This window comes from Gossypium hirsutum, chromosome D07, assembly GCF_007990345.1.
Source record: "Gossypium hirsutum isolate 1008001.06 chromosome D07, Gossypium_hirsutum_v2.1, whole genome shotgun sequence".
Lineage (NCBI taxonomy): Eukaryota > Viridiplantae > Streptophyta > Magnoliopsida > Malvales > Malvaceae > Gossypium > Gossypium hirsutum.
In genome coordinates this window covers 3,327,081-3,354,425 of record NC_053443.1, presented here as the reverse complement: position 1 = coordinate 3,354,425, position 27,345 = coordinate 3,327,081, and the positions used below count along the sequence as shown (strand labels likewise).

The 27,345-nt window shown below is 34.3% G+C and overlaps 5 protein-coding genes across 8 annotated transcripts; 3 read left to right on the top strand and 2 right to left on the bottom strand.

Moving 5' to 3' along the window:
• The first annotated feature begins 3,543 nt into the window (after positions 1 to 3,543).
• Positions 3,544 to 9,039, top strand: LOC107953785 (putative ATPase N2B). The gene is made up of 15 exons (XM_016889193.2): positions 3,544 to 3,913; positions 4,444 to 4,580; positions 4,693 to 4,835; positions 4,953 to 5,098; positions 5,293 to 5,372; positions 5,682 to 5,939; positions 6,236 to 6,346; positions 6,471 to 6,593; positions 6,766 to 6,887; positions 6,960 to 7,029; positions 7,298 to 7,390; positions 7,508 to 7,635; positions 7,800 to 7,941; positions 8,083 to 8,226; positions 8,600 to 9,039. The coding sequence occupies exons 1-14, from the start codon at positions 3,787 to 3,789 to the stop codon at positions 8,221 to 8,223; spliced, it is 1,821 nt and encodes a 606-aa protein (XP_016744682.1). The 5' UTR covers positions 3,544 to 3,786; the 3' UTR covers positions 8,224 to 8,226; positions 8,600 to 9,039.
• Positions 9,040 to 10,010: 971 nt separating this feature from the next.
• Positions 10,011 to 12,573, top strand: LOC107953788 (uncharacterized). Its single transcript, XM_016889196.2, has 2 exons — positions 10,011 to 10,631; positions 11,794 to 12,573. The coding sequence occupies exons 1-2, from the start codon at positions 10,200 to 10,202 to the stop codon at positions 12,331 to 12,333; spliced, it is 972 nt and encodes a 323-aa protein (XP_016744685.2). The 5' UTR covers positions 10,011 to 10,199; the 3' UTR covers positions 12,334 to 12,573.
• A 439-nt stretch (positions 12,574 to 13,012) lies between these two features.
• LOC107953789 (uncharacterized) lies at positions 13,013 to 15,759 on the bottom strand. 2 transcript variants are annotated; one of them, XM_016889199.2, is made up of 4 exons: positions 14,650 to 15,759; positions 13,981 to 14,051; positions 13,481 to 13,880; positions 13,013 to 13,396 (listed from the first exon to the last, which is right to left on the bottom strand). In XM_016889199.2, the coding sequence occupies exons 1-4, from the start codon at positions 14,767 to 14,769 to the stop codon at positions 13,298 to 13,300; spliced, it is 690 nt and encodes a 229-aa protein (XP_016744688.1). In that variant the 5' UTR covers positions 14,770 to 15,759; the 3' UTR covers positions 13,013 to 13,297. The 2 variants fall into 2 exon arrangements, with proteins under 2 accessions (XP_016744688.1, XP_016744687.1); XM_016889198.2 differs by having other exon boundaries at positions 13,013 to 13,380; positions 14,650 to 15,711.
• An 827-nt stretch (positions 15,760 to 16,586) lies between these two features.
• Positions 16,587 to 19,945, top strand: LOC107953790 (nucleoid-associated protein At4g30620, chloroplastic). Its single transcript, XM_016889200.2, has 7 exons — positions 16,587 to 17,038; positions 17,377 to 17,531; positions 18,299 to 18,399; positions 18,497 to 18,534; positions 18,966 to 19,039; positions 19,293 to 19,349; positions 19,447 to 19,945. The coding sequence occupies exons 1-7, from the start codon at positions 16,951 to 16,953 to the stop codon at positions 19,525 to 19,527; spliced, it is 594 nt and encodes a 197-aa protein (XP_016744689.1). The 5' UTR covers positions 16,587 to 16,950; the 3' UTR covers positions 19,528 to 19,945.
• On the bottom strand, positions 19,923 to 24,907 carry LOC107953787 (serine carboxypeptidase 24). Of its 3 annotated transcripts, none has more exons than XM_016889195.2 (9): positions 24,518 to 24,899; positions 22,060 to 22,167; positions 21,846 to 21,941; positions 21,645 to 21,737; positions 21,460 to 21,545; positions 20,956 to 21,356; positions 20,765 to 20,860; positions 20,443 to 20,548; positions 19,923 to 20,345 (listed from the first exon to the last, which is right to left on the bottom strand). In XM_016889195.2, exons 1-9 carry the CDS (start codon positions 24,858 to 24,860, stop codon positions 20,199 to 20,201), a joined length of 1,476 nt encoding a protein of 491 aa, XP_016744684.1. In that variant the 5' UTR covers positions 24,861 to 24,899; the 3' UTR covers positions 19,923 to 20,198. The 3 variants fall into 3 exon arrangements, 2 of the variants coding, with proteins under 2 accessions (XP_016744684.1, XP_016744683.2); XM_016889194.2 differs by having other exon boundaries at positions 24,503 to 24,895; XR_005915917.1 differs by having other exon boundaries at positions 20,181 to 20,345; positions 20,443 to 20,624; positions 24,503 to 24,907.
• Between the last annotated feature and the right edge of the window lie 2,438 nt (positions 24,908 to 27,345).

Genomic DNA, 27,345 nt, shown 5'->3' with positions numbered 1-27,345 from the left:
ATAAACAAGCCCTCAACTTATTTTTGTAGTTAAATAAGCTCTTAATTTATAATTTTTACTCATAAAAGCCTTTATTTTATTATTAAAGTAAATATATTTTACCTAAAGTAAAACTATTTAAAAAAGTATAAACTAATTCGCATTTTATGTATTATTTTGGTAATTTGATGAGAATAGTTTATTTAAAAAATTTACTAAATTTGATGAGAATAGTTTATAATTTTAATTTATTTTTTCTATTTGGGTTACATTTATGGGTGATCAGTTTTATTATTACTTCTGGTTTTTCAATAAGGCATGCCTGGTATTCTATTAATTTTTTAATTAAATCTAATATTATTTAAGTGATAATTAAGATACTTAGAATTCTAATTAAGTAATAACTCTATTTTAATTTAATAAACTATTCTCATTTAATAACTCTATTTTAATTTAAAAAATTAAATTAAAATAGTTTACTTAATTTTTTAAATTAAAATAGAGTTATTAAATGAGAATAGTTTATTAAATTAAAATAGAGTTATTAAATGAGAATAGTTTATTAAATTAAAATAAAGTTATTATTTAATTAAAATAATAAATAAGGAGGGCTTATAAAGTAATTAGTCACATTTTAATTTTAGTGCGCCGAGCAGCAGCAATTTACTTTCAAAATTTAAAATAGTAAATTTGCATGTCAAGTCCTTAAAACTGTAGAAAGTTACATTTTAATCGTTTGGCACCATTGGTGCCGCGAATCTCATTGGCACCTTTGGTGCCTCCAATGTGATTGGCCTGATCAGGTTGTGTCAGGTTTTTTTTGTTTTTTTTTGTATATTTTGGTAAATAAAAAAATTTTTATAATATTTTGATAAATAAAAAAAGTTATAATATTTTAATTATTTTTTATTTTTTTAATAATAATTTTGTAAAAAACCCTTTTCTTGGACCATAAAGTGGCAGACGAAACGTGACGTGACATGACGTAAAGCATCCTGTATACAATTGCTACCATTTTCCATGCGTTGGCTCCGGGGAGGAAGGGCGTTAAATGATGCGATTCTACTTTTATTTCTTTTTCTTAATTTTAAGATTGAGTGGTATTTAAATTATTATTTTTGTCTAATTTTTTTCTAAAATCTAAATTGTCCACTTATATCAATGTTATTTTATTTTATCTCAAAATATAAATAGATAGGTATCACATCACGTTTTCATTTTATAATGTTTTGGATAAAATGAGATAAATTTGATAATTTGGGTACTATTTTTAATTACAAATTTTAAGTATTTAAATAAGAAAAATAATATAGTTTGAAGATTAATTTTGCATGTAAATCTTTTTTTAAATATTAGTATTTGTATTTTTTTATAAATATCTTTTTTTAAATTAAGTTATTATTCTTTTAGAATTATAAAAGAATAATAAGGTTTTTATGAATATAGCAAAAAAAATCAAAATACGTATGTAGATAAGTTATTTCTTAGAATAATTCTTTTTAAAAGGGTTTTCGACATTCATAGGTGATGAGGTCAGTGCATTGTCAAATTCTCACAAAATTCATGCCCTGATTGTTAGGAGAAAAAACTATAAAGTATAGTGCAAAAATCTTGGGTGTCAAGTTCATGTTAGTCAATATTGACTGAGTATATATTGTTTATATAGGCGTCGAGGTCCTTTCTTATAAATACTCATCTCATTTTCTTTTGTTTCATCGAAAATTACCTTTAAAAGATCTCTTAAACTCTCCCCCTAACAAAAAAACCCTAAATTTTGTACTTTCTCTCTAAAAATGATTACTTTAAGATTTCCAGAAGAACATATAACTTATTATGCAATTGATATGGTAAAATTATTTACTTGGTTTTTTAATTCCATTATGATGAAACTTTGAAAATGTTTTACGAAATTAAATATTATTTTTGTAATATTTTAAATCATAGAGAGATCAAAATTGTTTGAGCATGGCATAATTTAAGCATTCGAAGCTATATAGGCATATACAAGACCACTTAAAGAGTATTGGTTTATTTGCAACGTCTATAATTATAAAATTTGAAACGACCCTAAAGTTGATTATTGCCTTATTAAGAAAATGGAGTTTGAAAACCCATACATCACAATTTTTCATGTAAGAAAATGGCCATAGCATTTAAAGATATCGCTTTAACACGAAGATAGTAATAGACACAAAGCCATATTGTTGTATTTTGTATAGTCTAAAGAGGAGAAAGAATTGGATGGAAATCGGGTGAAATGCACATGATTAAAGGGACTTATCAAATCAACCCATTCACTAAAAATGTGGAAGAGATAGACTAATAAGTAAAACTTCCATGCTTTGGATGATAGAATGAATATTACTTTTAGACAAGTTTGGTAATAAATGTCCATGCCATGGATTTTCATCTATTAGAATCTTTTGATATGGTTGATGCATTCAATTGGAGACTAACGACTTAATCATATTTATAGTTGGTGTTTTGGTGTGACTCAATATAAAATCAATAAAATAAATGGTTGTTGTATGATGTTGCAAACTTAAGCATAGATATAGATGTTGCGGTTAGCACTTATCATTCTAGTTATAAGAATTCCCTCTTATCTAAAGGTAGAAATAAATTTGTAATAAATATCTTAAATGCTTAATGTATGATTTAACTCTTAAAAGTAATAAATATCTTAAATGCTTAATGTATGATTTAACTCTTAAAAGTAATCACTTTTCTCATTTTAGTACCTAATTTTTCAGGAGGAAACCCGCATTAAAGTTGAGAGAATAGCTGTGGAAGTCATAGCTGAACTGTGTGCTGCCTCTTTGCAACCTTATGGCTTTCCTCCTCGGGGGCTTGAGCTTCAAAACAAACTACTTCAACGCATATAATTTAGGGCAGCAACACAAAGTCGGCCCTCGATAAGTTTGATTGTGTGTCAAGGTTCATGGCCGATTGGTTCCCGATTGCCAGAAAAATACTTTTCAAAGAACTCAGAGAAAGAAACATGGAGTATTCTGGTGGTACCCGATCGGAGCTCCGACGGATGTAGACTGCGACGGCGATGAACAACGGCTGTGATGTTCAATATTTAACAAAAACCCTTTTTTTTTCTCACTTTAATCCAATGAATGAGATCATTTCGATATGCACGATTCGCATGAGACATGCTTGACACATCTTTTCTCGGGTAAGAAAATAAAAGAGTACACAATCTAAAAGATTCATAAACATTATTACAATTTCGCTGCTAGCTCGAAAAACATGAACCATGACGCTCACCAACCGAATTGTTTGGCCGCCCTGTCCAAATATATTGCACGACCAACAATGGGGCTCTTAGAATCCCTGGTTCGTCATTTTATCGAACACTTCCCGACCAACATTCCTCCATTGCAATTAACATGTGAACCAATGCGCTTAAAAACATGGTTATTCACTTCAAAACCAAATTTTAACAACAATCCATGAAAGAGCATGCCTAAATTCAAGTCTCTAATGCCAAGACAGGCCTTTAAAACAAACGGGCACGTGGAATTGTTGGACAAAACTTGAAAACCCATAAAGCGGTTTTGAGCATCAACTTTGATAAACTTTGTAAAATCATAATGAAATCCTTCTCAGAAACACAAAGCAGGGAGAACCCAGAGTTCCCTTAATCCAACAGTCAACCAGCGCTCCACGTCAGTATTGCTTTTTGGTCCCACGTGGCTGGTTGATCGTTGGCCACGTCACCTTTCTGTTCAACTATAGAACAGAACTTTCTTTCTCATCTTCCTACCAATTCGCTGGTCTAGAACAACAATCGGAAATATGAGAAAATTTTTTTCGATATCTTCGCTTCTGAATAAGGGATCTATTCAACGAAGAGTTTCAAATAAGTATCTTATCAATGCAATTCGTCCATATTCAGAGGATCTATCTTCCCCGAAATCTCCAGGTTTGTTCTTATACTTGATGTTTTCGTTTTACATTTGTTTTTATAATCTTCTTCATGCTTTATCCGGTTAATAACTTGACCCCAAAATTTAGTATTTCTGTTAACTTAGATATGAATTTAGGATTTTGAACCTTGAAGTATGAATATGATTGTGCTAGTTTGTTTCTTCTAGGAAAAATAAATTATAGAAAAAAGGGATAACCTTCTTTGGGTTACTTTCTTTTTATTGGAAGGTTGGAACTTGCTGGGAAAGGAAAAGTATATATATTTTTTTAACTGACAGATAGGAACTTTAACCACTGTTACAACCAAATCTCGGCAACTAAAATATCATTCTTTTATCACTTTTACATTACATCAAGAACATTTTATTTAACCTATGATGCTCTTATTCTTTAATTTTCTGGGTATTGGACACTTGCATTTTATGCATATTTGGATTCAAATATATGAAAAATTTTACCCATACCGTTCTAGTAACATAGCATTTATTCTTATATATCTGGAATTAAGCAAGCTAATGCTTTCAGGGCCTCTATTGCAATATCGCAAGTTAGTGGAGCAAGGAAGGCTGCAGCATGATCCTTACCAAGAAAGGGTTGCTTTGGCATTGGAAAATTTGCTTGGGAGGTTGGAACAGTATGAAAAAGAGATGGAGGACTATCATGTATGTTTTGAACTCTTATCTAGTGATGTACCATGAATATATTTCTTGTGATTCAATTGCCTTGACATTTTGTTTGTATGATGTGGTGTTTAAACTTTTCTTCTATTTGTAGATTAAGCTAGCTGAGTGGGAGAAAAACAGGGAGACTGAGCGTCGGAAGCTTTTGATGGAGGAAGCTGAGCTCAATCAGCGTGGGGACCTTTGGACATCGGTTAATAAGCGGAAGAGTGAACTTTTAGAAAGATGGTCATTCAGGTGAGGCATGCTAGTTCTGTTTTTATTTGACAAAATACTTTTCAAACATTTGGATGGAAATTCAGATATGTTCATATTTTGGTTCTTTTGGTATTAATGAAGTTCCATTTGATTCAGGAGAAAATCTGAAGATATAGAACCTGGAGTTGGTAAGTGGGTTTCATACCTCAATCGTGAGAAGAAGTTGGATTCACTTGTTGGTCGCCGTCCTACTGCTCCTCCAGCCCCAAAAGGACTCTATATATATGGGAATGTTGGAAGTGGTATGTTGCCGAATTTTATCTACATAGTAACTGAGGTTTTGTGCACCAATAATCAAACCAGAAAAAAAAAATGGAATTGATTTCCCATTTTTTTCAGTTTCATCGCCTTTATGTTCTTTTCCTTGATTCTTCCAGGGTTAACAGACTGATTGCACAAATTTATTAACTTAAGATCTTTTCTTTTTTTTTTGTAGGGAAGACAATGCTTATGGATATGTTTTATAGTGCCACTGAGGGAATAGTTAAACATAGACAAAGGTTCCATTTTCATGAGGTGAGCTCTTGGAGGTGAGCCTTTTCTTGTGTAATCTCGTTCTGTCTGTAATGATCCTATTTTTGTAAGTGAAAGCTTACTGTTCCCAAATACACACAAAACAACATTAGTATTACCTATCTTTCCTAGTATCCGCAACCCTCCCTGTCCAAGAATAAGCTCTTTCTCATGCAAACGTTCACCAGTTTCTCAATATAAGTATGTGTTAATAGGGAATGGCTTTATGGTAATGAGTAGTTTGCACTCTTGTTATTTATATATATAAAGAAAAAAAAACATGGAAGTCACAATCGCTTTACACTTTGGCAGGCAATGCTCAAAATAAATGAAGCTATGCATAAATTGTGGAAAAATCAAGTTGAGGAAAAGTCTATTCAGTCAAGCATATCTTCTTGGATTATGAATCTTCCCTTTGATATGAAAGCCAAGGAGTGGTTAGCTGCTGAAGAAAGATATAAACAAGAGGTTCAGATGAAAAATATTCTTCCAGCAGTAGCGGATAAGTTTCTTGTTGACAGGCAAGCCGGTGAAAGAGGAGCTAGTATTCTTTGCTTTGATGAGATACAGGTAGCATTTTTATCCAAATCATGACCATTACTTAAGTCTCAGATACTGAGATATTGGTGTCTGACATGAACATTAGATCTCTAACTGACTAGAGAACTGTTTCCCAACTTTATAGGCATAATATGATAGTTTCTTAGAAAAGAACCGCTATTTTCGTATTGTTTTAGCAGTGACTCAGTTCCCTTTCTATCACTTTGTTGACGTTCTTCACCGCACTCTAATGTTGCTAAAAAAGGAACAGTTTTCAGAATGCCCAGCTCACGATGTATCTCGATCGGTCTTGCTTTTTGTTACAGGCAGTTGATGTGTTTGCTATTGTGGCCTTGTCTGGAATTGTAAGCAGATTACTTAGTACTGGAACTGTTCTAGTTTCTACCAGTAATCGGGCACCAAAGGATTTAAATCAGGTGTTTTTGGAGAGATCAATTCCTTTCCTGTCAGTTGGATGTTTACGACTTCAATTATTACTTGTTTAACAATTGATGTCTCTTCTCACTTCTTCTTTTTTCCCTCTATAATTTTCTTATGCAGGATGGTATGCAGCGAGAGATCTTCCTAAAATTTGTAAATAAGTTGGAAAAACACTGTGAGATTATTTTGGTTGGAAGTGAGGTCGATTATCGCCGACAAATAGCACAGAGGTCTGTAGATAAGGTGATATTTCATTCTTCTCTACGAGGATACGTATTTGTTTTCACCTTTCTTTCCTTGAGATAAACAATGTTTTTCGTTCTATATTTCAAACTGTACATAATCATTCTCTTTTCCTACTTTAAATGAACCTGAAAATCTATTTAGTGATTAAAATTTGAATTTGTTCATGCAGGTTCATTATTTTTGGCCTCTCGATGGAACTGCTTTAAAGGAATTTGAGAAAATTTGGTGTCAGGTTATAAACCAGGCTGGAGGAGAAGTCACATCCAGTACTGTTCCAGTGATGTTTGGAAGGTACTTGTTAATTTAAGGGCATCAGTTTTAGATCTATCAAATTCTAAATCTGAAGGCTTTTTTCACAAACAGGACACTGGAGGTTCCTCAGAGCTGTAACGGAGTAGCACGGTTCACATTTGACTATTTATGTGGCCGGCCGGTATAATTCTTTGCTTATTATTAATTGATACATTATTATTCCTGTTTTCTCTCTGTGCTTTTTTGGGGGGAATAGGAATAGCTGCAAAATCAGAGACTTGTTTATATTTCTAACCTGTAATTCGTATGTTAATTCACTTTTATTCTCTGGATATGCGCTCTCTCAATCTTGTTTAGACTTATTAACAGCGTATGACTTTTCCAACATCTATAAAACATGAACTTCTTGGTTCTTTACTTCCACTTTCTCACTTACAATTTATCTACAGGTAGGTGCTGCAGATTATATCGCTGTTGCTAAAAGCCACCACACAGTCTTTATCTCTGATATTCCAGTTATGAGCATGCGTATCCGTGACAAGGTACAATTTCTATAGAAACAACAATAATGCGTAAAAGAAAACGGGAATTGAATTGCCGATAGCTTTAGGTGCTGCATTTCCTTACCCTACAATAAGTGTTGTCTTTCAACATTTCAGGCACGTAGATTTATTACTCTCATCGATGAACTATACAACCATCATTGCTGCCTATTTTGTTCAGCGGCTACTTCAATTGATGACTTATTTCAAGGAACTGAAGAGGGTACACTTTTTGATCTCGAAAGGTAAGCTTTTTCATTGCGGTTTCTATGACCGTTTTTTAATGTAAATCACTAAATCTTAGCATTCTTCACAATGAATAAGCTTTTTCATTGTCGGTTATCTGATGATCTGGTTGGAAAGATCTGGTATGCAATTAATTGAAAGCATCAACCTTCTTTATTTCCAGTTTTCAGTTCGAAACTGAGACAGAAGGTGCAAAACTTCGGCGAGATGTTTTGGCAGAGGGGAGTGTGAGTTCAGGAGGTGCACCAGCTGGTATAACATCCATGCTATCTGGTCAAGAAGAGATGTTTGCCTTCCGCCGAGCAGTAAGTTGCCCTCTGCTTTCCTTTTTCAGATGTAATATCCTTTGTCTTATGCTAGGAAAGTATATTTGAAGACAAACCGAGGAGATAGTTACTAGCTAAGCAGAATTACTACGGATATAATAATATAATCTACTTTTGTAGGTATCTCGCTTGATCGAAATGCAGACACCATTATACCTAGAAGGAGTTCATTCCCTTAATCCTTACTTCCAGAGGAAGCACCAAAGCTTCAAAAATTGTAGTTATAGTGCAAGCACAGTGCACCATCAAGTATCCCATTGAGCAGTAAGTTTATATAGTGATTAGACTCTATGCATGTGTATTCAACTCATTTATTTCTTATTAACAGAAGTAATGAAATGATATAATAAAATCAATCAAGTTGCCAGCAGCCTTTCTTCTTCGAGAATTAACATGAGCTATAGTTGGAACTGAAAATCCGAAGCTAAGAACTCGGATGTTATCTCCTTATGGTATCCTCCTTTTTGAAGGGTATTTCAACATTGTTGTGGTAATGGCTGTAAGGGAGATGTTCAATTATTCTCTCTGAAGTTTTCTGTTTGTGGAATTTATTCACCATCTTATTCAGTGGTATTCGATCATCTTATCCAGCTTGATTCTCTATCTGATGATGTTTGCTTTATTCCATGTGATTTAGGATCTGCTTTATTTTTATATCGACATCTCTCGACACATTTACTATCAGCTGTGTCCATTGAAGGAAAGCTCCTTTTTCTGTTGCTGCTTGTATTAAAAAGTTGAAGGACACTTAACCTTCCCTTTGTCTTAATAGAAGGAAAAGCCAAAAAGGTAGAGCATATATGTGGTCACTTCTTTTTAAGCCAAAAGAAAGTTAATGAATCTCAAATTGGGACATGATAACCCATTCATAAGGATTAAGGGTCATGTTTGTCTCTTCTCTTCATGTGTTTTATGATAATTTTTGTATCACTAAGAGGAGAATATGATTTATTTTATGGTGTTTTTATAAACCTATAGCTTCAACAACGGTTCAAAAAATTCATTCCCGAACGCTTTTGAAGTTTGAAAGTAGGTTAAATTATTATTGTTATAGAATGAAAAGATAAATTCGACTGATTGAGTGTTAGCTTGATTGGTATAGTATTGTTCTTAGTGCAAGAGGACGTGGGTTCGAGTGCGCTAAAACTCATTATTCTCCCCTATTTAAGAGGTAAAAAATTTGAATATTTATCTGTCTAAATTCATTCTGAATTTATAAAAAATCATCAAAATTCTAAAAAAATATTAAAATTTTAAAAAGAAACCATTGAGAATTTGGGTTTTTCCTATTTTGATTTTTGAAGTTTTTTGCCCACTTTAACCCTAGTGTTATTAAAAAAATTCAATTTAGTTCCTACTATTATCATACATTTCCGGTTCAATCTTTTGGACATTAAAAAAAAATCGGCTGTGATATCCAATCAATTGGAGCGGTGGAATGAAAGGGTTTTTTTATTTAATATTAATATAATTATTTTTATTTAATATTAATTTATTATTATATATTTTTGAAAATATTTATGTATTTTTATATTTTTTGAATTTTTAAAATTAAGATCAAATTGAGAATATTTGTAAATTTGAGAGTTAATTTTTTAAAATTATGAGTAAATTGATATAATATGTAAAAAATAAAGATTAAATTAATTATTATACAAATTTTTTTAATTGTTACTTCAATTTGCTATTTGTAATTTTAGCAAAAGTGACTAAAGGTGGGTTTGTAAATTATTTATTTTGAGTACTTAAATAAAAATTTTAAGTTTTTTTTTTCCTTAGCTCCAGTTTTAATGCCTGTAAAAGATGTTTTTTTTTCTAAATAAATAAAATTTAATTGGGATAATTTGATTCTTTCACGTGCCTAGAGTTCCCAGTTTGCAGCACGGTACTCAGTATCGTACAATTTCACTACCAATCATATCGATTGCTACTTTTAAAATTTTAGGTAGAATAACTTATTTAGTCCTCCATTTTTACATCACCTCACTCACTGCTCTCTGCCCCGTCCTCTTATTTTTAAACACATACATCCCGCTTCGATACAACCCGACGCGCGTAAAGGAAAAAAAAAATTGATTTGTCGTCCTCGTAATGATAAGGATAACTTAAAATGACGTTAAAATGACGATTTCGTACAACCCCTTTCCAACGCCCATATTTGGTGTAAACCATCCTTGCACAGCACACCCCTCTGCAAAAGCATCACTTCAAAACAACAAACTCCATCTTTCAGACTAATGGAATTCAAATACAGAGCTGTTGATGAACGGCCGCCGAAGGATTTCCCTCCACCCTCCTCAACTTTCAATCCTTTACCGCCTCAAGGATTTCTACCCCACCCTGTCAACCTGGAATTGGGGAAGGCCCAACTCCGAGAAGCGATCGTCGCCTCGGATATTGCTCGTCGGAGAGCCTTAGAAGCTCAAGTCAGAAGGGAGTTAGAAACGGGCTTACCTTTAGACCAAAGGCTCACATTGCACCTCCACTCTCACTCTACCCTTCCTTTCATGCATCACTTTAATAACTATAATCGCTGCCGCTCGGAGTCGCCTTTCAGCTTGTTTCCACCGTCACTTCCCCTGTCGCCGATCTTGTTACCCTCACCTCTGACACAGGTTTTGGAAAATGAAGTTAAAAATACTACGGAGAACAAGAAGTTGATTATATTGGTAAGCACCTTTTAATTATTTATTTTACTCAATAAAATATTTCAGCGTCAGAAAGGCATAGTTTTTTTTTTTTTGGTTAAAGCCACAAGCTTGAACGAACTTCATATACACGCTATTTTATCATGTAAGAATCTTATGCGCAATGGCAATGAAGGCATGATCCCTTTTGAATTTACGGGTTGGGTCGTTTAAGTAGAAGATCAAAGACAAACCTTTGAAATCATAATTTAATGTTGCCGTAGTAATGTATATGTGCTTGTACGTTAGTTTTATGGCGATTTAGTTCTGTTTCTTGTGTTGTTTTTTTTGTGTTTGATGATGTTGCAATTGGAACAAGACATGCATCTAGAGTTTGCTGTCTGTTCATATAGGGTAACCCTTTCTCTTTTCAACTGGACATTCAGAAACTAGTCCTAATGGGTCATTGATGCATCACTCAGGAAGGCATTTTTCCTAGATTGCTATAGCTGCTTTTACTCTGTGTTATCGTGGTCTATTGTAGAATAGTATAGATTGATGATGAATTTTCTATTCCATTTGGAACAGCTTTTCCATTTGTTTTGGATTTGTTCATGCATATGCATCTATGTTTCTACAAACTTTATTTATCATTTTCTTTGGGATCTCAATGCAACTTCATCTGATCTTTGATAATCTGTTGGCTGCTTCAAAAGTTTCTTACGACAGTTGAGACACCAAACCAATATGTTTAGTGTTTCATGTTAGAAATAGAGATATAACTGAATCCATCTAAAGTTACTTGGATTTTGTTTATGTTTATATGCTTAAATTAATTGATTTTACTTTCATCATTAGCATACATTTATACAGATATTTGTCTGTATGCGTGCCCCTAAATTTCTTAATAGATTATATAAATATCATTAGAAGTGCTAGATTTTGCATAGAAGCAATCTCTGGTGCTTTGAATCTTGTTATAAAGTTCTTATAAGTTTTCGTTGGCTCCTCTTCTGCTGAGAAAGAAAGTATATCGGCTCAAATTATTGATGACTTACGTTTGAGGTCTATGCTGCTTTTTTTGACTGATTCGGTTACATGTAAGATGTTAGCAAAGGCAGAAAGTAGAGAGATTGACCATTGTTTAATTGATTATCATCACAACTTTCTGGTTACAGATTCTTCTCTGAGTGTTGTATTGCAGGAAAAGCCTGATCCTAATCGTGTTGTCGGAGTAAAGCGGAAAACACCACCTCTGGAAGGAACTGGTGAACTGCCTCTGCCTTCAATTAGCTCGAAGGGGAAACAGCATGATGAGTGGAGTTGTGCTATTTGTCGAGTCTGCACCACAAGCGAGAAAGGTTTCACTGAACACCTTCAAGGTAAGAAGCACAAGGCTAACGAAGCAAGGCTAAGAGCTAACATACTGGAGAAGAGTTCTAATACCAGTACCAAGACCATAACAGTGCAAAAGAAACTCGGACTCTCAAATCAGAATGAAAAGGATGAGCTGCTGAGTAAGGGAGAGAAGGCAGAAGAAAGGTTTACAGAGAAGAAATATGCAGATTCCTTCGAGAAAGAACAAACGGATGAGGTGGAGATGACACCAGAACTTAGCAAAAAGAAGAAATTTAAGTTTTGGTGTGACATCTGTTTAGTTGGTGTGCATTCTGAGGTGGTAATGGAAACTCATAAGAAGGGGAAGAAGCACATTGCTGGGCTCCTGAAACTTGACAAAATATAGCTGCCCTTCCTACCGCCACCGCCATCACCGAGCAGGCAAGATCAAGAGCTACTGATGTGGTCTCTGACAAAGCAAAGCTAATGGATGTTCCAAAGGTTGATAGAGTTATAAACTACCAGCCATGCAAAATTGATTGTGATAACCATAGAGAGAACATACACTACAAATGTATTGGGAGTTCTAAAAATTGCACTGTCTGCATCTTATTACTATCTGAGACTTGATTAGATGTTGGTATTACTTATGTGCACCCAAGATTTATTTTTTGCTTAAATGCCTAGGGTGTTGGGAGTAAACATGCCATTCGATTGCCCTTACTGTACCAGTGGCAGTGCAGATAACTTGGCTGGAGGGTGCATGAATTGATACTTAACCTAACATCCAAGCTCTGTTTGGTGACATTTGAACTAACTTCACCGTGCACTTGAGCATCATTTGGTGTTTGCTTTTGCTTTGGGCCCTTGGTTTTGGTGGGTCCAAACCAAAACCATGGAATTTTGATTGTTTGTGGTTGCATCCTAATGGAAAGTGACAACAACTTCCAGCCTACTCCAAATACCCATTTTCAAAAGTACCAGGATGGAACAGGCCACACCTTCCATTGCTTGGCAAAATCTAAACTATGGATGCTCGGCGACAAAGTTTGGTATCTTTCAACAACCATCCCCACCAGAGATAATTCCAAGGCAAGGCAAGGCAGCAATTTAATATATGCCAACTATAATTTTCTTTACAAAAGGAGGAAATGAAAAAGGAACATAGCGCAATTAAAGGAGGGGGAGGGAGGCTATAGCTAAACTCACTTAGTCCTCAACCCCTCCAACTAAGCACTTCTATTACAAGTAATGACACTTAAACCCTCAATGCCACCTGATCTTGCCATGAGATCTTTCTTTTCCCAACTCTGTTCGGTCCGTTCCCGGTGTTCCTGCAGGCTGATATTTTGATATCATTGTGCTGCTCATCACTTGCCATTCGGATTGAACTTTTCTTGAATTCCTCTATTCTCATTGAATTGTCCATAGCTTGTAGTTCTTCCTCCTCTCTCTACAATGGAAGACAACTAATATCACATTAGCTTTGTTGTAGAAGATTATAGTATGCAAACTGCAATGAAAAACACTTGTAATAGTTACAAACAGACTACCGAAATCTGGTTTAAATCGAAAATTGGCGTCATGGTTGGAGCGGTAGCCTCCTTTCCACTGTAAAGCCTTTCCCTCTGGTTTAAGTCAAGAATTGGTGAAGAACTTCGCAGAATAACTTCCTCGCCATTGATATTTTTGTGCTGCTTCTGATTTAAGTCAAATATCAGAGAAGGATGAGCGAAAGTGGTTTCCTTTTCACTATAAGTCTTTCCCTTTTGGTTCAGATCGAACCCAATAGCTAGATGTCGCAAACTGTGTTCCTTTCCAGTTGATTTCTTTTCCTTCACATTTGATTTGCTTCTTTTAACCACCGTACTCTGTGGTTGCACAAAGTTTCGGCCGGCTAGGGTGTTGGAAGATCGGTTTTGCATCAAGAACTTGTGCCTCCGTTTCAAAAACCTAAGAACAAACATATGGTCGAAATATTAGCTCTACATTGATAATTGTGATTCTAAAGCTTGTCAATCCTAAAATGTTATGGAGGAACAATATATCATACCGAACTTCGGCCAAAAGGGTTAATTTTTGCTCTTTCATCATCTGCAATTTCATTCTCATGGCTTCTGTTTCCTGGAAAACAGAAAGCACATATTAGGACTATACTAAGGCCTTAACACAAGTGTATAAACAAGCCATTAAATTTGACATCATAGAAGGCAAAGGAACCCCAATATTTTGGGCCCTCAATTTTTTTGGAGGAGGGTTTGAACATACTGCCCTTATAGTTAGTGAGAATCCATGATAAGTCCTTAAACTACTAAAAGCATTCCCTATAGAAAAAGTTAAGAATTTGTGTGGGAAACAATCAACAATCTTATCATCAAACATTCCAATGAATTGAAAACAAATACATATAATCACCTTCATCAATAAATATCAATGGATCAAAAGACTATATCTCCATCATATTTTAACCCAAATAACAAAGGCCTTAACATGTTCCCATATAACAACAATCAAAAGTTTTCATTTCCTCATATTTTAACCCATAAAAAACAGATACAAAAAGGGATCATTTTGGATGAGGCAAGATCTCCATCAACAGAGACGAAAACATAAGATCCAAACAATCAACATACCCCAATCTTAAAGATTGAAAAACAAGAACGTAAGCCCCAGAGAATAACAGAAACCGGATCTAATAAGATATGAAAAAAAAATTTGTTACCTTGTGCAAGTCTTCAAAGTCTTGCATAAGGCTCTGGTGCTTGAACCTGGTCCTTTGGTCCTCATACATAGGATATGGAGAATACCCCATGGAAGCAGCAACCCCTTTCATCTTTTTCATGTTTCCAGATCAGAGGGATGAGAAAAAGTGAAGAACCCAAAAGGCCAAAATAAGGAAATATGGAGGAGGAGAAGAAAGAGAGAAAGAAGGGTATTTGATGAAAAAAGGGAAGAAAGAAAGAGATATGGGCAAGAAATAACAAAAGGAATAGGGAATAAGAGTAGAGAGAGAGGATAGGAAGGTTCTCGTTTTGCTGTTTACTATAGGGAAAAACTCTGACCGAGACAAAGAAAACCCAATGAAGCCCACATAATAACTCGGTGAAAAACATGTTTCTTTTGAGAGTTGAGACACTGATGAAGATGGGATTTTTTTTTTGGGTGGGTTGCAGAAGGGTATTTCAGGTAAAAACGTTTTTATAAAAATGGTTTCTTTGAGGTGGGTTTTGGTTGGAGGACATTTCAAGACATTCCCCCCATCTTCTATTTACACAAATTTTGGTCCAGCTGGGCCATTGAAGAAAGAGAGAGTTAGGTACCCTTTCTTTCTTTGATTTCGAAGAGGGTGCGTGGAGTTTCCATGTTTCTTTCTTTTCTTGGTCTTTTGTTTGTTTCGTTTTCAATTACCCCCCCCAGCAAAGTAAGGGTTTTTTTTTTTCTTAAGAGAGAGAAAAGGTAAAGGCTTTGATGCGAGAAGGGTGGGCTGAAAAACAGCAGCAAAGGATAAAAATAATATAAGCTGATGCTGTTTTTTCTGATGTTGTTGTTTGTTATTTTGTTTCTGTTTTTGAGTGCTGGCCTGCCTGGGTGTTTTCACCTGTTTGAGGGTCACCCTTATTTTTCGTGGATCAGTCCCTGATCCTGAATATATTAAAGTTTCAATCAGAAAGAGATGCTTTTTTTCGTTTCACATTATTAGGTCCCATTGCTTATAAATTTCCCATCATACCCTTCCCTTCATTCATGAAAATGCTTCCTATCTTACCTCCTTTCAACAATGAATAGGATGGTGAATCCAGCAAATCTTGTATTAGAAAACCCCTCTTTGAATAGCTTAAAAAGAAGCTAAAAAGCTGGCTGTGCTTGAAGATTTGGAGCTGATTCATAAAGAAAAAAGATACAAATCACATGTATGCATATGAATGTATTTAAAGAGAAGGATGGTTCGGCATCTGGTCTCTGCGTCATCATGGTAGCAAACCTAATTAGCCTTTAATTTTTTTAGTGGTAAAGAGCTGTGATTTATTTACTCTGTAGTTCCAAAATCCAGATGTACATGTGAAAGTGAAAACAATCAGTCCCTTGGAATTATGTCTAAAGTTAGACAGTGGAGGACCAAAAAAGGTTGAAAGAAAAAAAAAATTGTACTTTTTGTTCATCTAATCTAATGGTCTCAACTGTTTTAAACAGATTTTTTTTGCTTTTCTTCTTTTCAACAGTTTAAAGCACCCTCTCTAGGCTAGCAAGCATGCACTTTCTCTAAACCCCTTTTCTTTGATTATGAGTTAAGACAAGTGAACCATTAAATAATAGAAACAGAGCCAAAGTGGACACTTCCACCATTGATGACTTTTGGAAAGAAATTATGGTGGGAACTTAGAAGAGAGAGACTGAAATTGGCTTTGTGTAGAAAGTTGACCATAAAAAAGAGGGGGAATACAATAGTAATTTCATAGGGGGGGCATATTATGGATGGTTTCAAATTTCAAAACTACCATGACTCTGGGGTTTGAAACTTGTTTGCTGGGTTTGGAACAAGTCAAGGAATTAGCCGGCTTTTGTTTAATGTTCAGTGCATCATTTTTTACGATACTGTTTGGTTCCAACCAAAAAGCTATGGCACCTGGTACTAAGTTGCATGTACCCTTCTAAAAGGATTGGGTTAGATATTTAAAATCAAAATTGAAGTAAAACCGACTACCATACCAACCCTTTTTTTTTTTATGATTCCATATGAACAGGCATCGATTTTTATGTATGTCAGCTCCCATCTAAAAATGGAGTGTCATTTGGTTTTTGGGCCTTTTGAAGTTGGGTTTGAAACTATGTAACACCTTGTATTGTAATAGTGAAAACCATTTCACAAGCATAAGCAACAAAAATTGGGCCTGAGAATATCATTATCAACCCTAAATGTAAAAAAGAAAGGCAAAAAAAACCTTATCTTGTTCTGAAATCTCTGTTTTTTTAGTCTATAGAAATATCTGAATTTTCTGGGGGAAGGGAACCACCTTCGTAAGCAATGGCTTCGTCAAGTGTCGTGACTACTCAAATATCAAATCAACTTGGAACCACTGATTGGAAGAAGTCCATCCCTTCACTCTCCCTTGGTAACTCTCTCTCTCTCTCTCTCTCTCTCTGTGTTTGGTTGCTGAGAAAATAGAGGATCAGAATAGACTATGGAAAAGTTTTAATCTTTATTGATGGATTTGTTCTAGCGATTATTTTTTAGTGTATGAACATGACTGAAATTGTTTTATTGGATCCCATTTAATATTCTTTTTAATTAATAAAAAAGGTTTGAACTTCCAATTCACTTTTGTTTTTTTCAAATGATAGAAATTTTCTCAGTAACCAAACCGATGACTGTTCCAATTGCATCAATTATTCCCAATTGATGAATTTAAAGAGTGAATTTTAATATGTTTTCTCTACCGACGGTTTTCAGGTAACTTAAACTTGAATAAAAATCTAGCTGGTAAGCAGTTTTTATCATTGTCAGCTCCTCAAAAATCTGGGTTGAACTATAAATCCCTACGTGTAAATGGTCTGTTCGGAGGAAAAAAGGAAAATGGTGAGAAGGGTGATGATGCACCTTCCAAGGTAAGCTATGGTAGCATTCGTTTCTGCTGTATATTTGGATTATAGCCTCTTTATCATTGCTAAATTCTGATCCATATTCCAATATTATGATGACATTTTTTGTTATAATTAATGCCCCTCTCTTTAAACTAGTAGTAAATACTAGTTGTGTCGTGTCCCAGCCTTGTCTATAATTGAAAACGATGCTTCAAGTTATGCCTTAGCCCTTAGGTGATTTATGTCAAGCATTTATTGCTGGCATTTGATCCTGGTAGTTCGGTAGATCAGTCTACAAACTGCATGCCTTATGTTATGGTAAGCTGTATTTGCAATCCATGCTAATTTGATGCATGTTTTATCAAGGGTAATGATAATGAGAAAGGAAAGAGCTTCTGCATATTCATAGGCCACTTTTGTGTCCATGAATAACAAAAATTCCATGTGTGAAACATATCCAATGAGACTGTGTACAAAAATAAGGGAGTCTAAGTCAATATGCTATGGTTCTTCGTGTTTTTTCCCCTGCTTTATCAGACATATTCATATCCATGGTGAGAGGTTATGGATCTAATCCACTGTCTTATCATTAGATTTACAGTCTGTCAAATAATCACTAATCCATTTCAAAGTGTCAAATTTGATTGATTGCTCGATTTGACTAAGCACCATGCTCCGCTTGAGTGCTACACGAGCTTCATCATCATTCATAATTTGAAGACTGAACCATGGTTGACTCTCTACCTCCTTTGAAACTAATGCTGCTTGCCTTCCTACTAATTTGATTTTAGGCAGGAATTCTTGGGAACATGCAAAACCTATATGAGACAGTAAAGAAAGCACAAATGGTTGTCCAGGTTGAGGCTGTGCGAGTGCAAAAGGAACTTGCCGCGTATGGATTTTTTATTACACTTACTATTACTTTCACTGTCTTAAACTTTTCATTTCTCTGTTTGTGAGTTTCATTTGGTTTTCATTATGTTATGCAGAGCAGAGTTCGATGGCTACTGTGAAGGTGAGCTGATTAAACAGATTACCATCCTCTTTCTATCCCTTCTACCAATATCATGTACTGCCACACATAGCAAACTATGGAAATGAAAATAGTTCTAGACATATCAATCTTTACTTCTTAAATATAGATTATAATTTCCTCTACCACTTATTGTTCCATTGAACAACTTTCCACTTATTTTGCGTCAATTGAATCATTCAGTTTTTACAGTTGGAAAGATTGTTTGCTTGTCAAAATTCAAATGAATGACTAGATTGGTTATAATTCTATTTGTGATCTTGGAGATTAGGGGTAGATAGAATGATATAAGAGGCCTTGGATTAAATTTAGTTCCATTTCAGTTCCCCCAAAGAACTTTTGATGCTTTACACTCAAGCCAACTGTATGGCGTATCTCTCTATCATGTTTTACAGACTTTTGACTCCCAATATATTCTCTTTTTCAGGCAACTTTATCTGGAAATCAGCAACCTGTACGCATAGAGATCACTGAGGCAGCAATGGAATTGGGTGCAGAAGTGAGTCTGGTTATTAACTATTTTTCCTCGAGACCATTCGAGATTAGTCCTCTATTATGGCCGCATCTTAGGTTCTTTTTGCTTTCAAATTCCTTCTAAGGAATGTGCCAGGAAAGGATCAATTTTCTGAACTTCCACCTGGTTTAGTTGGGCTGCCATTGTAAGGCATTAAGAAGAACTTAAAACACTGTTGTGTGCAGTTTTACTTGATTCCGGTATGAAGTTGCTAATTTTTTATGCTTAATTCATGCAGAAGCTATCTCTTTTAGTTAATGAAGCATACAAGGATGCACACCAAAAAAGTGTCCAGGTGATATTCTCATGATTTTTCATAATTCACAGAGATGGAAACGAGAAATCTTTTCCAGGTTCACTTTTACTGATGATTTTTTTTTGGGTTTTCACAGGCCATGAAGGAAAGAATGAGTGACCTTGCACAAAGCTTAGGTATGCCACAAGGTCTCAGTGAGGGATTAAAACAACAATGATCTCTCAACTAACACCTGGATGGAGCTTAGTGAGGGATTGAAGCAACAATGATCTCTTGACTGGCACCAGGATTAGCTTCAGTTTTGCATACAAACCAATGGTAGAAATTTTCATTTGTACTTTTTACTGCGAATTCATGTTGTGATTTCCGTTTCTCCATAGAACTGGCACACTCTGTTCTAGAACTCCTTCACAGTTACATCTGTTCTCATTTCTTTTTCGAGTCAAATTCTGTGCCTTTCGTAGTCATGCTCTGCACCCCTCTTCCACGGATTACCCGAAACAGTAACAGCAGTATCCTTAGATAAGTTAGATTCAAAATAATTTTACTAGTTTCCAGATATTGTTTACAAGGAAGAAGGCAATGTTTTAACACTTCAATGTGACTTGAAAATGACAATGAAACTTGAGATTATATTTGTTAAAATCCCATTATCTAGGCAACAGCATTTTCCCATTGTTCAAGGTGAAATGTAGAAATATTAAGAGCTTGCGCTCAGTAAATTAACAATTTTAGTTTAGCTCATTACGAAATGGAATAGAACTAACAAGTCTTTAAGTGAATTACAATCAATCCTAATTCAAATGAATCATTCCTAACTCCAGAAACCACACATAAAACTAATTAAATGGGGGATTTTGGCTGTAGCTGGTAGGATCTGCATTGTGTTCATCTAGAGTTTGGCAATTTTTCCCCTCTCAAGAAGGACCTGAAAAGAATGAAAGCTCTCCTAGGTTGAAATAGTGGAACTTCATGGCCAGCTCCCCTCACTGTTGCAAAAGTTAGCCCTTCATAAACCTCTGTCCATCCTCCAACCTGGTCAAAAATAATTTCAAATTGAATTCATAACACATTTTTTTAGAAATGCAAAATGGGGTTTTAGAATCAAACATGGTGTGTGAGATTTGAATACCTGATTGCCAGAATACCAAGGATACCATGGTGTTTTGATACGGAGGTTGAGATGGCTAAGGGAAAACCTGGTGGCTGTCACAGGTACTACTGAATCTGTGTCTCCACTGCATCAACAATGAGTACTTATAATGGCTTATTACTTTCTGTCAGTTTTTAGTTATTGGGGGGAAAAAACCAGTTCTGCAGCAGATTAAAATCATCAAGTGCAGTCAAACACTCAACCTCTCAACCCTAATTTTCTATTGTCATTCATATGATTTGACACATCTTGAGCTAAGCTATTTGAGCTAGAGAATAGTAAATTGTCAAAAAAAACTCACCTGAAAACCCATATCCTTAGACCTGCTGCAATGAGCTCTTTGTATATTGGAAGCATTGAATTTTCAGAATCATTCCAGTTTTTTATGAGAACGTCACTGTCCAATGACAAAAAAGACAAACATTTCTCAATTGAAAAAAATCCCCTCCATTTCAAAAAGAGTTCAAGTCAATGATAAAACTAAGGTAAAACCTGCAAGCAGTCCATTTATAAGGAATTCCAGTAGTATTTGCATGCATAGCCTTTTGCACATCTGGTCGATTATAGTACTTCTCGGCATAGTTCTCGGTACACGGATCGTAACCCGAGATCTGTCGATGCAAAAGAGTGTTTCCGAGCCTAATATGCCTGGCTGATTTGTTTGTTAATGCCAAGCAAGATGGTGTATAAATGCTGTATTGATCGATGTCTCCGAACTCATGGTTAATGGCATAACTTACAACATCATCACATCTTGTAGAGCTTTTTTCTGCAGTGAAATTGCAGTGTTTCATGATGGATTTATATGTTCTATCTGATATCATGGAATGGCTCCACCAAAATGTAACAGTTCCAATACTGTCATAGTAATTGTCTGTCACAGCATTTCCTACCTGTATGTATATATGATCAAACAAATGTGAAAACTCCATTAACATGAAATGAAGCTTTTTGGTTGATTGTTTGTGATGCTTTATAAATGCTTTATTTACTTACCATAAATCCTTTAAGATTGATGATTGGATTTGAGTGAGCTTTATTGTAATCATGGATTTTTTTGGCCAACTGGGGAACATAATGCCCTACGCAAACATTGACAAAAAAAACTTACATATAACATGTTGCAGGGCTGGATTTAAGAATAGTTTTGCTATCGAAAGCTCGTTAGGGCCATTTTGTACCTGCATAACTTTCTCCGGCAATGTAAAATTCTCGGTGCCTGTAGGCCGGAAACCTTGACATCCATCTGGTGAGAAAGATTAGAGCATCCTGAGCTGTGTCATGAACAAATTTACCGTCATTAGGATTAAGGAATGATATACATCAATAATAAGCTCTCGAAAAAGCTACGGCTCACTGCAAAATCGAAAACATTGAAACACCTGTCCGGTCGTCACCAGAGTCTTTAAGATCGGAGCTCGTATTTGTGTAGGAGAATCCAACTCCAGCAGGTGATTCCAGGAACAGAATGTTTGCTTCTGTAAACCATATGAAGATATCGAATTTGTTTAATGAACATTACTATTAACTTAATACAGCTTTCATATGATTATCATATTTGGACATAGATCATGCAATGAGTAATTGATTATTTACCCATATTCCATGAATATTTGTTAAGATAAAGGGATGAGCCAGTTTTATTAATCCGAAATGGTCCGATTTCCTCTGATGCTCCATATGCCACTGATGAGCAACCTGGTCCTGCCCACCGTGAACCAAAGACAAAAATAAAAATCATCAAATCACAGTATTTATTATTGTTGACAGGCAAAAATATACGAATTTTTAAGGTGAATTGGCTGGTTTAAAATTAGATCAACAAGGCTTTTACTGAATTCGTATACCCCAAGTGCTTGTTTCAGATAAAATTAATCCAAAGAAATCATTTTATTGTTCTTATAAATATTAAAATTCGAGTTTTCATCGTTTGATGAGAAATTCATATAGGAAACTGTGGAAATAAAGTGATACAAAAATTGAGGAAGAGATGTGACGGTTGAAATGAGAGGTTTGAATGGTAAAGAAGATAACGAAAAATGAATGATGTGAAGCAGGAAAAAGAAAAGAGGGGAAGGCAAGGCAACATGGAAGAGTGGTCCAGTTTCAGTTTCCACTACGTAAAACGTGATGCTTCTATTCCTGTCTACCTATCTAACAACTTGCAGTAGGGTCAAACGTTGTGTGAACTGTACAAATTGGGGCTCTCTAACCCCAATCAAATCACCCTTTATCTTTTCCTTTAAATTTTATGTTCTAGTTTTGTACATCGATTAAAATATGCAACTCGTTTATTATAAATTATATTATATTATATTTTATTTTATTTACACGTTAGATTAAAAAATAATTTCTTTTTAATAATTTCATCTATTTCTATTGTACGGTTACATAAAATGCACTAAAGCTAAAGCAAGTCACTCTTAAGAGAAATAAATGAATTTTAAAAATCTTGAGTAAAAAGTTACACCTAACGTGCCATGTGTAACTTCTACTAATGTATATTGACTAGTTTTAACCGTGAAAATGGCTGCAATTTTTAGTAAAAAGATAAGTTTACTCTTTAATCTAATATATAGAGATTAATTTATTCATTTTTAAATAAATTAAACAAAATGTAATTCGACTCTTAATACAATGACTTCCACAATACTTTTACCTAAAATATAAATATTGTATTAATATTTTTTTTAAATTAATCCTTAATTTAAGGGTTAAAATCCCAATTCAAATCTCATAACCACATAAGTTAATATCATAAACAAGTTGCATTTAACTTGCTAAAACAACATATAATATTAATAAATTTAAGCTATCCATCGACTTACAATTTGATGAACCATTAACTCTCTTTTCAGAGCTAAACCTAAATTCAAGTTTATTTGCTTATATGAGATTATTAATTTAATATTCTTCTTACTAGACAGAACAAACTAGAAACACACATGCAAGGGGAAAAAACGTTGCTTTCCTTGAACTATATTCAAAGTTTAGTAAACCCTAAACCAGTAGGTAAGATTGTGATTATTATTATATATAAATTACAAATTATGTGTATATATATCTTTTTCAGAAAAAAAAAAACAATTAATGGTGTCACTGGAACAACCTGAGAAGGAACACCTACCTTCATTGCTCTTAATAAAATAGCTAAGCTAACAGTGTTCTGATATGTCAGCTTCTGTTATTAATATGCTAAGATAGGGACCCCATGTTATTTATATTTACTATGCTTCAGTTTTTAATGAAAATTTCTAAATAAATAAAATACTAGTTAAATCCCTCCCCCACATCATCATCATCATCACCATCACTGAATGCGCGTGCTTCAAAGAAACAAAAGCAAACAGTTGTGAGAGTTGTTCCATGGCTGCCTTGTGTCTCAAGTCAACTCAAACAAACTACAAGATAGAGAGAAAGGGGGAGCATCTTTGCAGAAACATGGAAAACTTTTGGACGGTTCTACTGGGAAAGAAAAGTTGGTTCACTTTGTGGGTTTCTTTTCTTTTTTGCCTTTGATAAAAAGACTATCGAATACAAACAAACGGCATAAGAAAATGACAAAAGAATTGGGCAGAGGGCGAGGCTTTTTTGAGGGAATTATAATGGGGTTTATTCAGAAAAACAGGCATAAACGTCAGTTTGTAGAAGGAATAAATAAAAACCCTAAATGGATACAGACACTGAAAGATGACGAGGTCCCACTTGTGGCAACTTATTCAGATCAAAAATGGGGTTCAATTGCCATTGCTTAGAAGGTGCATTGTAGCTATGGTTAAGGGAAGTTTACTAACATGTTCTTGGATTTGATAGCATCAGACAGATTAGGGCATGAACTGGGACATTAACATGTACGATGCTCTCCATTTATGGAGAGCCATAGATATTTTTATTTTGGCTCATAATTTTGGAATCAATTGCAATAAATTTCGAGCACTGAACCAATAAAGAAGGCTCTAATTGCAGTGAAAATGAAATGCTCAAATATCAGTTTATGGCATTGTGATTGCATGCAAGGTAAAAGCTAGAAGATAGATACCAAAGACTGACTGACCTCCATTGAGCCAAAGAAGAAGAGGTTTCTTCTCAGGAACTGTAGTAGCTTCAGTGAACCAGTAAAATAGAGCTCGCCCATGTTTTTCATTCACAGTAACATAGCCTGAAAACTGTGAAAACCCCACCGGTGGTTGCCCTGGAAGTGATGAAATTCGATCCAGTTCTTGTTGTTTTGGTACAGCATTAGCAGCAACAATGCCAAATAAGAAAAGACTGTAACATATAGAGATGACAAAGCCTTTGCTTTGAACTGCTGCTACCATTTTTGCAACCACCCTTTTGAAAATGAAGCCCAAGGCTAAAACCGTAGAGTTATTATGGTGGTGAATACATACACACATATATATAATATGAGTGTGATGTTGCTGAATTACTTACTACACCATTTCAGGTTAGGCAGGTAGCTATATGTGGTGTGGACCTCTCACTCGAGAATCAGATGAGAGAGGGTCCTACAAGAGAGCTGGATCGGAACTTTGGTTTTAAACCCATAAACCACATCATAAATGCCTCACAACACACACACTATCTCTCTCTTGCCATACTGTAAAATGTAAAAATACCAATAAGGCAAATAACCCAGAAAATTATTTGGTTTCAATAGGAAAGCTATGCACTGACTTTCTATATCTGTAATATCTTAGCTAAGCAGTTTAGATTCTTACAATAATGAATATTCAACTTGTTAAATACCTAATCCCATTAATGGAGAGTAGTAGATGTGTAAACTTAGGTTGTGAATTAGTTTTCGCAGAAGGGTTATTCGAAGATCATCGAACTCGAAAACTTGATCATAAATTCATTCACATTTATAATAATCTTATTATATAGAGCAATAGTGGTCAATATAAGGTATTGAATTTGATTATTATAATACAGGTGTTAATTTGGATTAAATTAAAGCTCAAGTAGTTTATTTGAGAATGGAATTTGATGAGTGTTGTAAACATCTTTGACTTGTTTAGTTTGATATCTGATAAGCAGATATCACAGCTAGCTTTAATTACCAACTCTTTTGTCTAATTTAAGACTCCAAAAAGGGTTTGTAAAAGTAGTAAATAAGCTGATCTCAAGTAAAAGAAAACAGTAAAATTGTTGCCATTTACCTACTTTTTCATTTATTTCTTGGTCTAATTTTGTTTTGATCCATCATCTACTTGCTGATGTCAACCTCCTCTTATCAATATGTTGAAATTAATAACACCCTTAATTGGTATAAATAATATGATGTTGCACTGTTAATTCATGGATAAATTTAGAAACTTTGCGATTTTATTATAAATAGTTGAAGTTTAAATTATAATTATTCCAAAAAAATTAAACGAAAAATTCCATATTTAAGCCTTTTGGTCTTTTGGGTAAACAAAAATTTTACTTTTGGCACTCTTAAAAATTAATTATTTAAGATTATTTAAAATAAATTTTTTATCTTTTTTATCTCAGTGCAAAGTTCCTGAATTTATTTTTGTCAGTTTCATGAAAATCCAATTAATTATGTTCAACTAATAATAAATTCACATATCAACCCAACGTTTAAGCTTGTTTAAGAAAAACAAATTTACGTCATTAATAGTTATAAAAATAATAATAATTCGATAAAAATGATAATAAATTTGTTTGAATTTTTCAACTCTTAAGATAATTTTATTAGTTATAAAAAATCATAAACGTAAGGTATCTGAGTCTGGTATCCTTCCTAACCTACAAACTCAATGAGAGCTGATTTTAACCACAAAATCAAATTAAGCAGCAAAGCAAAAGGAATGCTCCCTCTACATCACGGCCTTTTGGTGGTCCAAAATGTGACCATTCAAAAGGCCTGTAGTTTTTATATTACTTTTTGAAAGTGGTACAACTTCAACTGCAATGATTGGCTACATGAGAGGATATACTGTTATACTATGAGCAAGCCTGAAGCAGAAAAAAGAAAGATGCTTTATCATCATCAAATCCCCAAGGAGTTGATATCGCCTCTCTTTTGGTGGAGGTGTCAGCCATGCATAAATCTTCCCCCCAATGCCTTTTTTCTTTTCAATGGAGTTGTGGATTATGGTTTAAAAGCATGCAATGGCAAAGTGGTTAAATCTAGATTATTATCTATATGTTTGAGATTCAACGGTAACAAATTTGATGTTTTTAAGTATGGTCTTAAACAGAGATGGAGGCAAAAAAAACATTTCTCTTTTCAGAGGTGATATTTGAATTGTAAATATTTGAGAGAGCTATAATGTATTTTTTATACATAAGATTTTACAATTTTTTAAGAGATTAAATCATAAATTTTTTATTTTTTAAAGGAATCAGAATTAAATTTTAAAATTTAAAGGTCAAAATATAATTTTAGCAAATTTTGTAATTTTTAAAGGTACTTAAGACTACATGTCCCCCTAACTCTATCCTTGTCTTAGTTCAAATCTAGGGGATGGAGGTAACATTGGGATGACACAAAATAACCCAAATTTAATGAGTTCTAACCTGATCCAACTTAAAGGGGGCGGATTTTTTTTTTTTATAAATCAAGTTTATGGTTGGGGTAGAATAGGTTTGGAATTAAAAATTTTGAGGTCGTGTTTGGGTATTAAAATTTTAAATGAAATTGGGTTTAAAGTTGAGTTAGGGACAAAGGTATAAAAATTGAGTTAGCTAGGATCGAGGCAAGCAAAAGATTGCTCCGCCTTGTCATCCTCACTTTGATATAAAATTCTAATTTTATCTAACTCCAAATTTAACTAACGGATACCGAAAGATAAAAAATAAAAAATAAAAATTATTGGGTTGGTCAACCTTCCAATTATTTGTAGCATCACCCCATTACATTGTCAATGC

Coding starts and splice junctions, on each gene's coding strand:
- LOC107953785 (XM_016889193.2), top strand. CDS start 3,787: ATGAGAAAATTTTTTTCGATATCTTCGCTTCTGAATAAGGGATCTATT. Junction 4,581..4,692: donor AAGAGATGGAGGACTATCAT/GTATGTTTTGAA, acceptor TTCTATTTGTAG/ATTAAGCTAGCTGAGTGGGA. Junction 6,594..6,765: donor CACAGAGGTCTGTAGATAAG/GTGATATTTCAT, acceptor TTGTTCATGCAG/GTTCATTATTTTTGGCCTCT.
- LOC107953788 (XM_016889196.2), top strand. CDS start 10,200: ATGGAATTCAAATACAGAGCTGTTGATGAACGGCCGCCGAAGGATTTC. Junction 10,632..11,793: donor ACAAGAAGTTGATTATATTG/GTAAGCACCTTT, acceptor GTTGTATTGCAG/GAAAAGCCTGATCCTAATCG.
- LOC107953787 (XM_016889194.2), bottom strand. CDS start 24,860: ATGTGTGTATGTATTCACCACCATAATAACTCTACGGTTTTAGCCTTG. Junction 20,861..20,955: donor TATAAATGGACTGCTTGCAG/GTTTTACCTTAG, acceptor GTCATTGGACAG/TGACGTTCTCATAAAAAACT. Junction 20,346..20,442: donor CTTGGTATTCTGGCAATCAG/GTATTCAAATCT, acceptor ATTTTTGACCAG/GTTGGAGGATGGACAGAGGT.
- LOC107953789 (XM_016889198.2), bottom strand. CDS start 14,769: ATGAAAAAGATGAAAGGGGTTGCTGCTTCCATGGGGTATTCTCCATAT. Junction 14,052..14,649: donor ACTTTGAAGACTTGCACAAG/GTAACAAATTTT, acceptor TCTGTTTTCCAG/GAAACAGAAGCCATGAGAAT. Junction 13,381..13,480: donor TCGATTTAAACCAGATTTCG/GTAGTCTGTTTG, acceptor CTTCCATTGTAG/AGAGAGGAGGAAGAACTACA.
- LOC107953790 (XM_016889200.2), top strand. CDS start 16,951: ATGGCTTCGTCAAGTGTCGTGACTACTCAAATATCAAATCAACTTGGA. Junction 18,535..18,965: donor CTGTGAAGGTGAGCTGATTA/AACAGATTACCA, acceptor ATTCTCTTTTTC/AGGCAACTTTATCTGGAAAT. Junction 19,040..19,292: donor CAATGGAATTGGGTGCAGAA/GTGAGTCTGGTT, acceptor TAATTCATGCAG/AAGCTATCTCTTTTAGTTAA.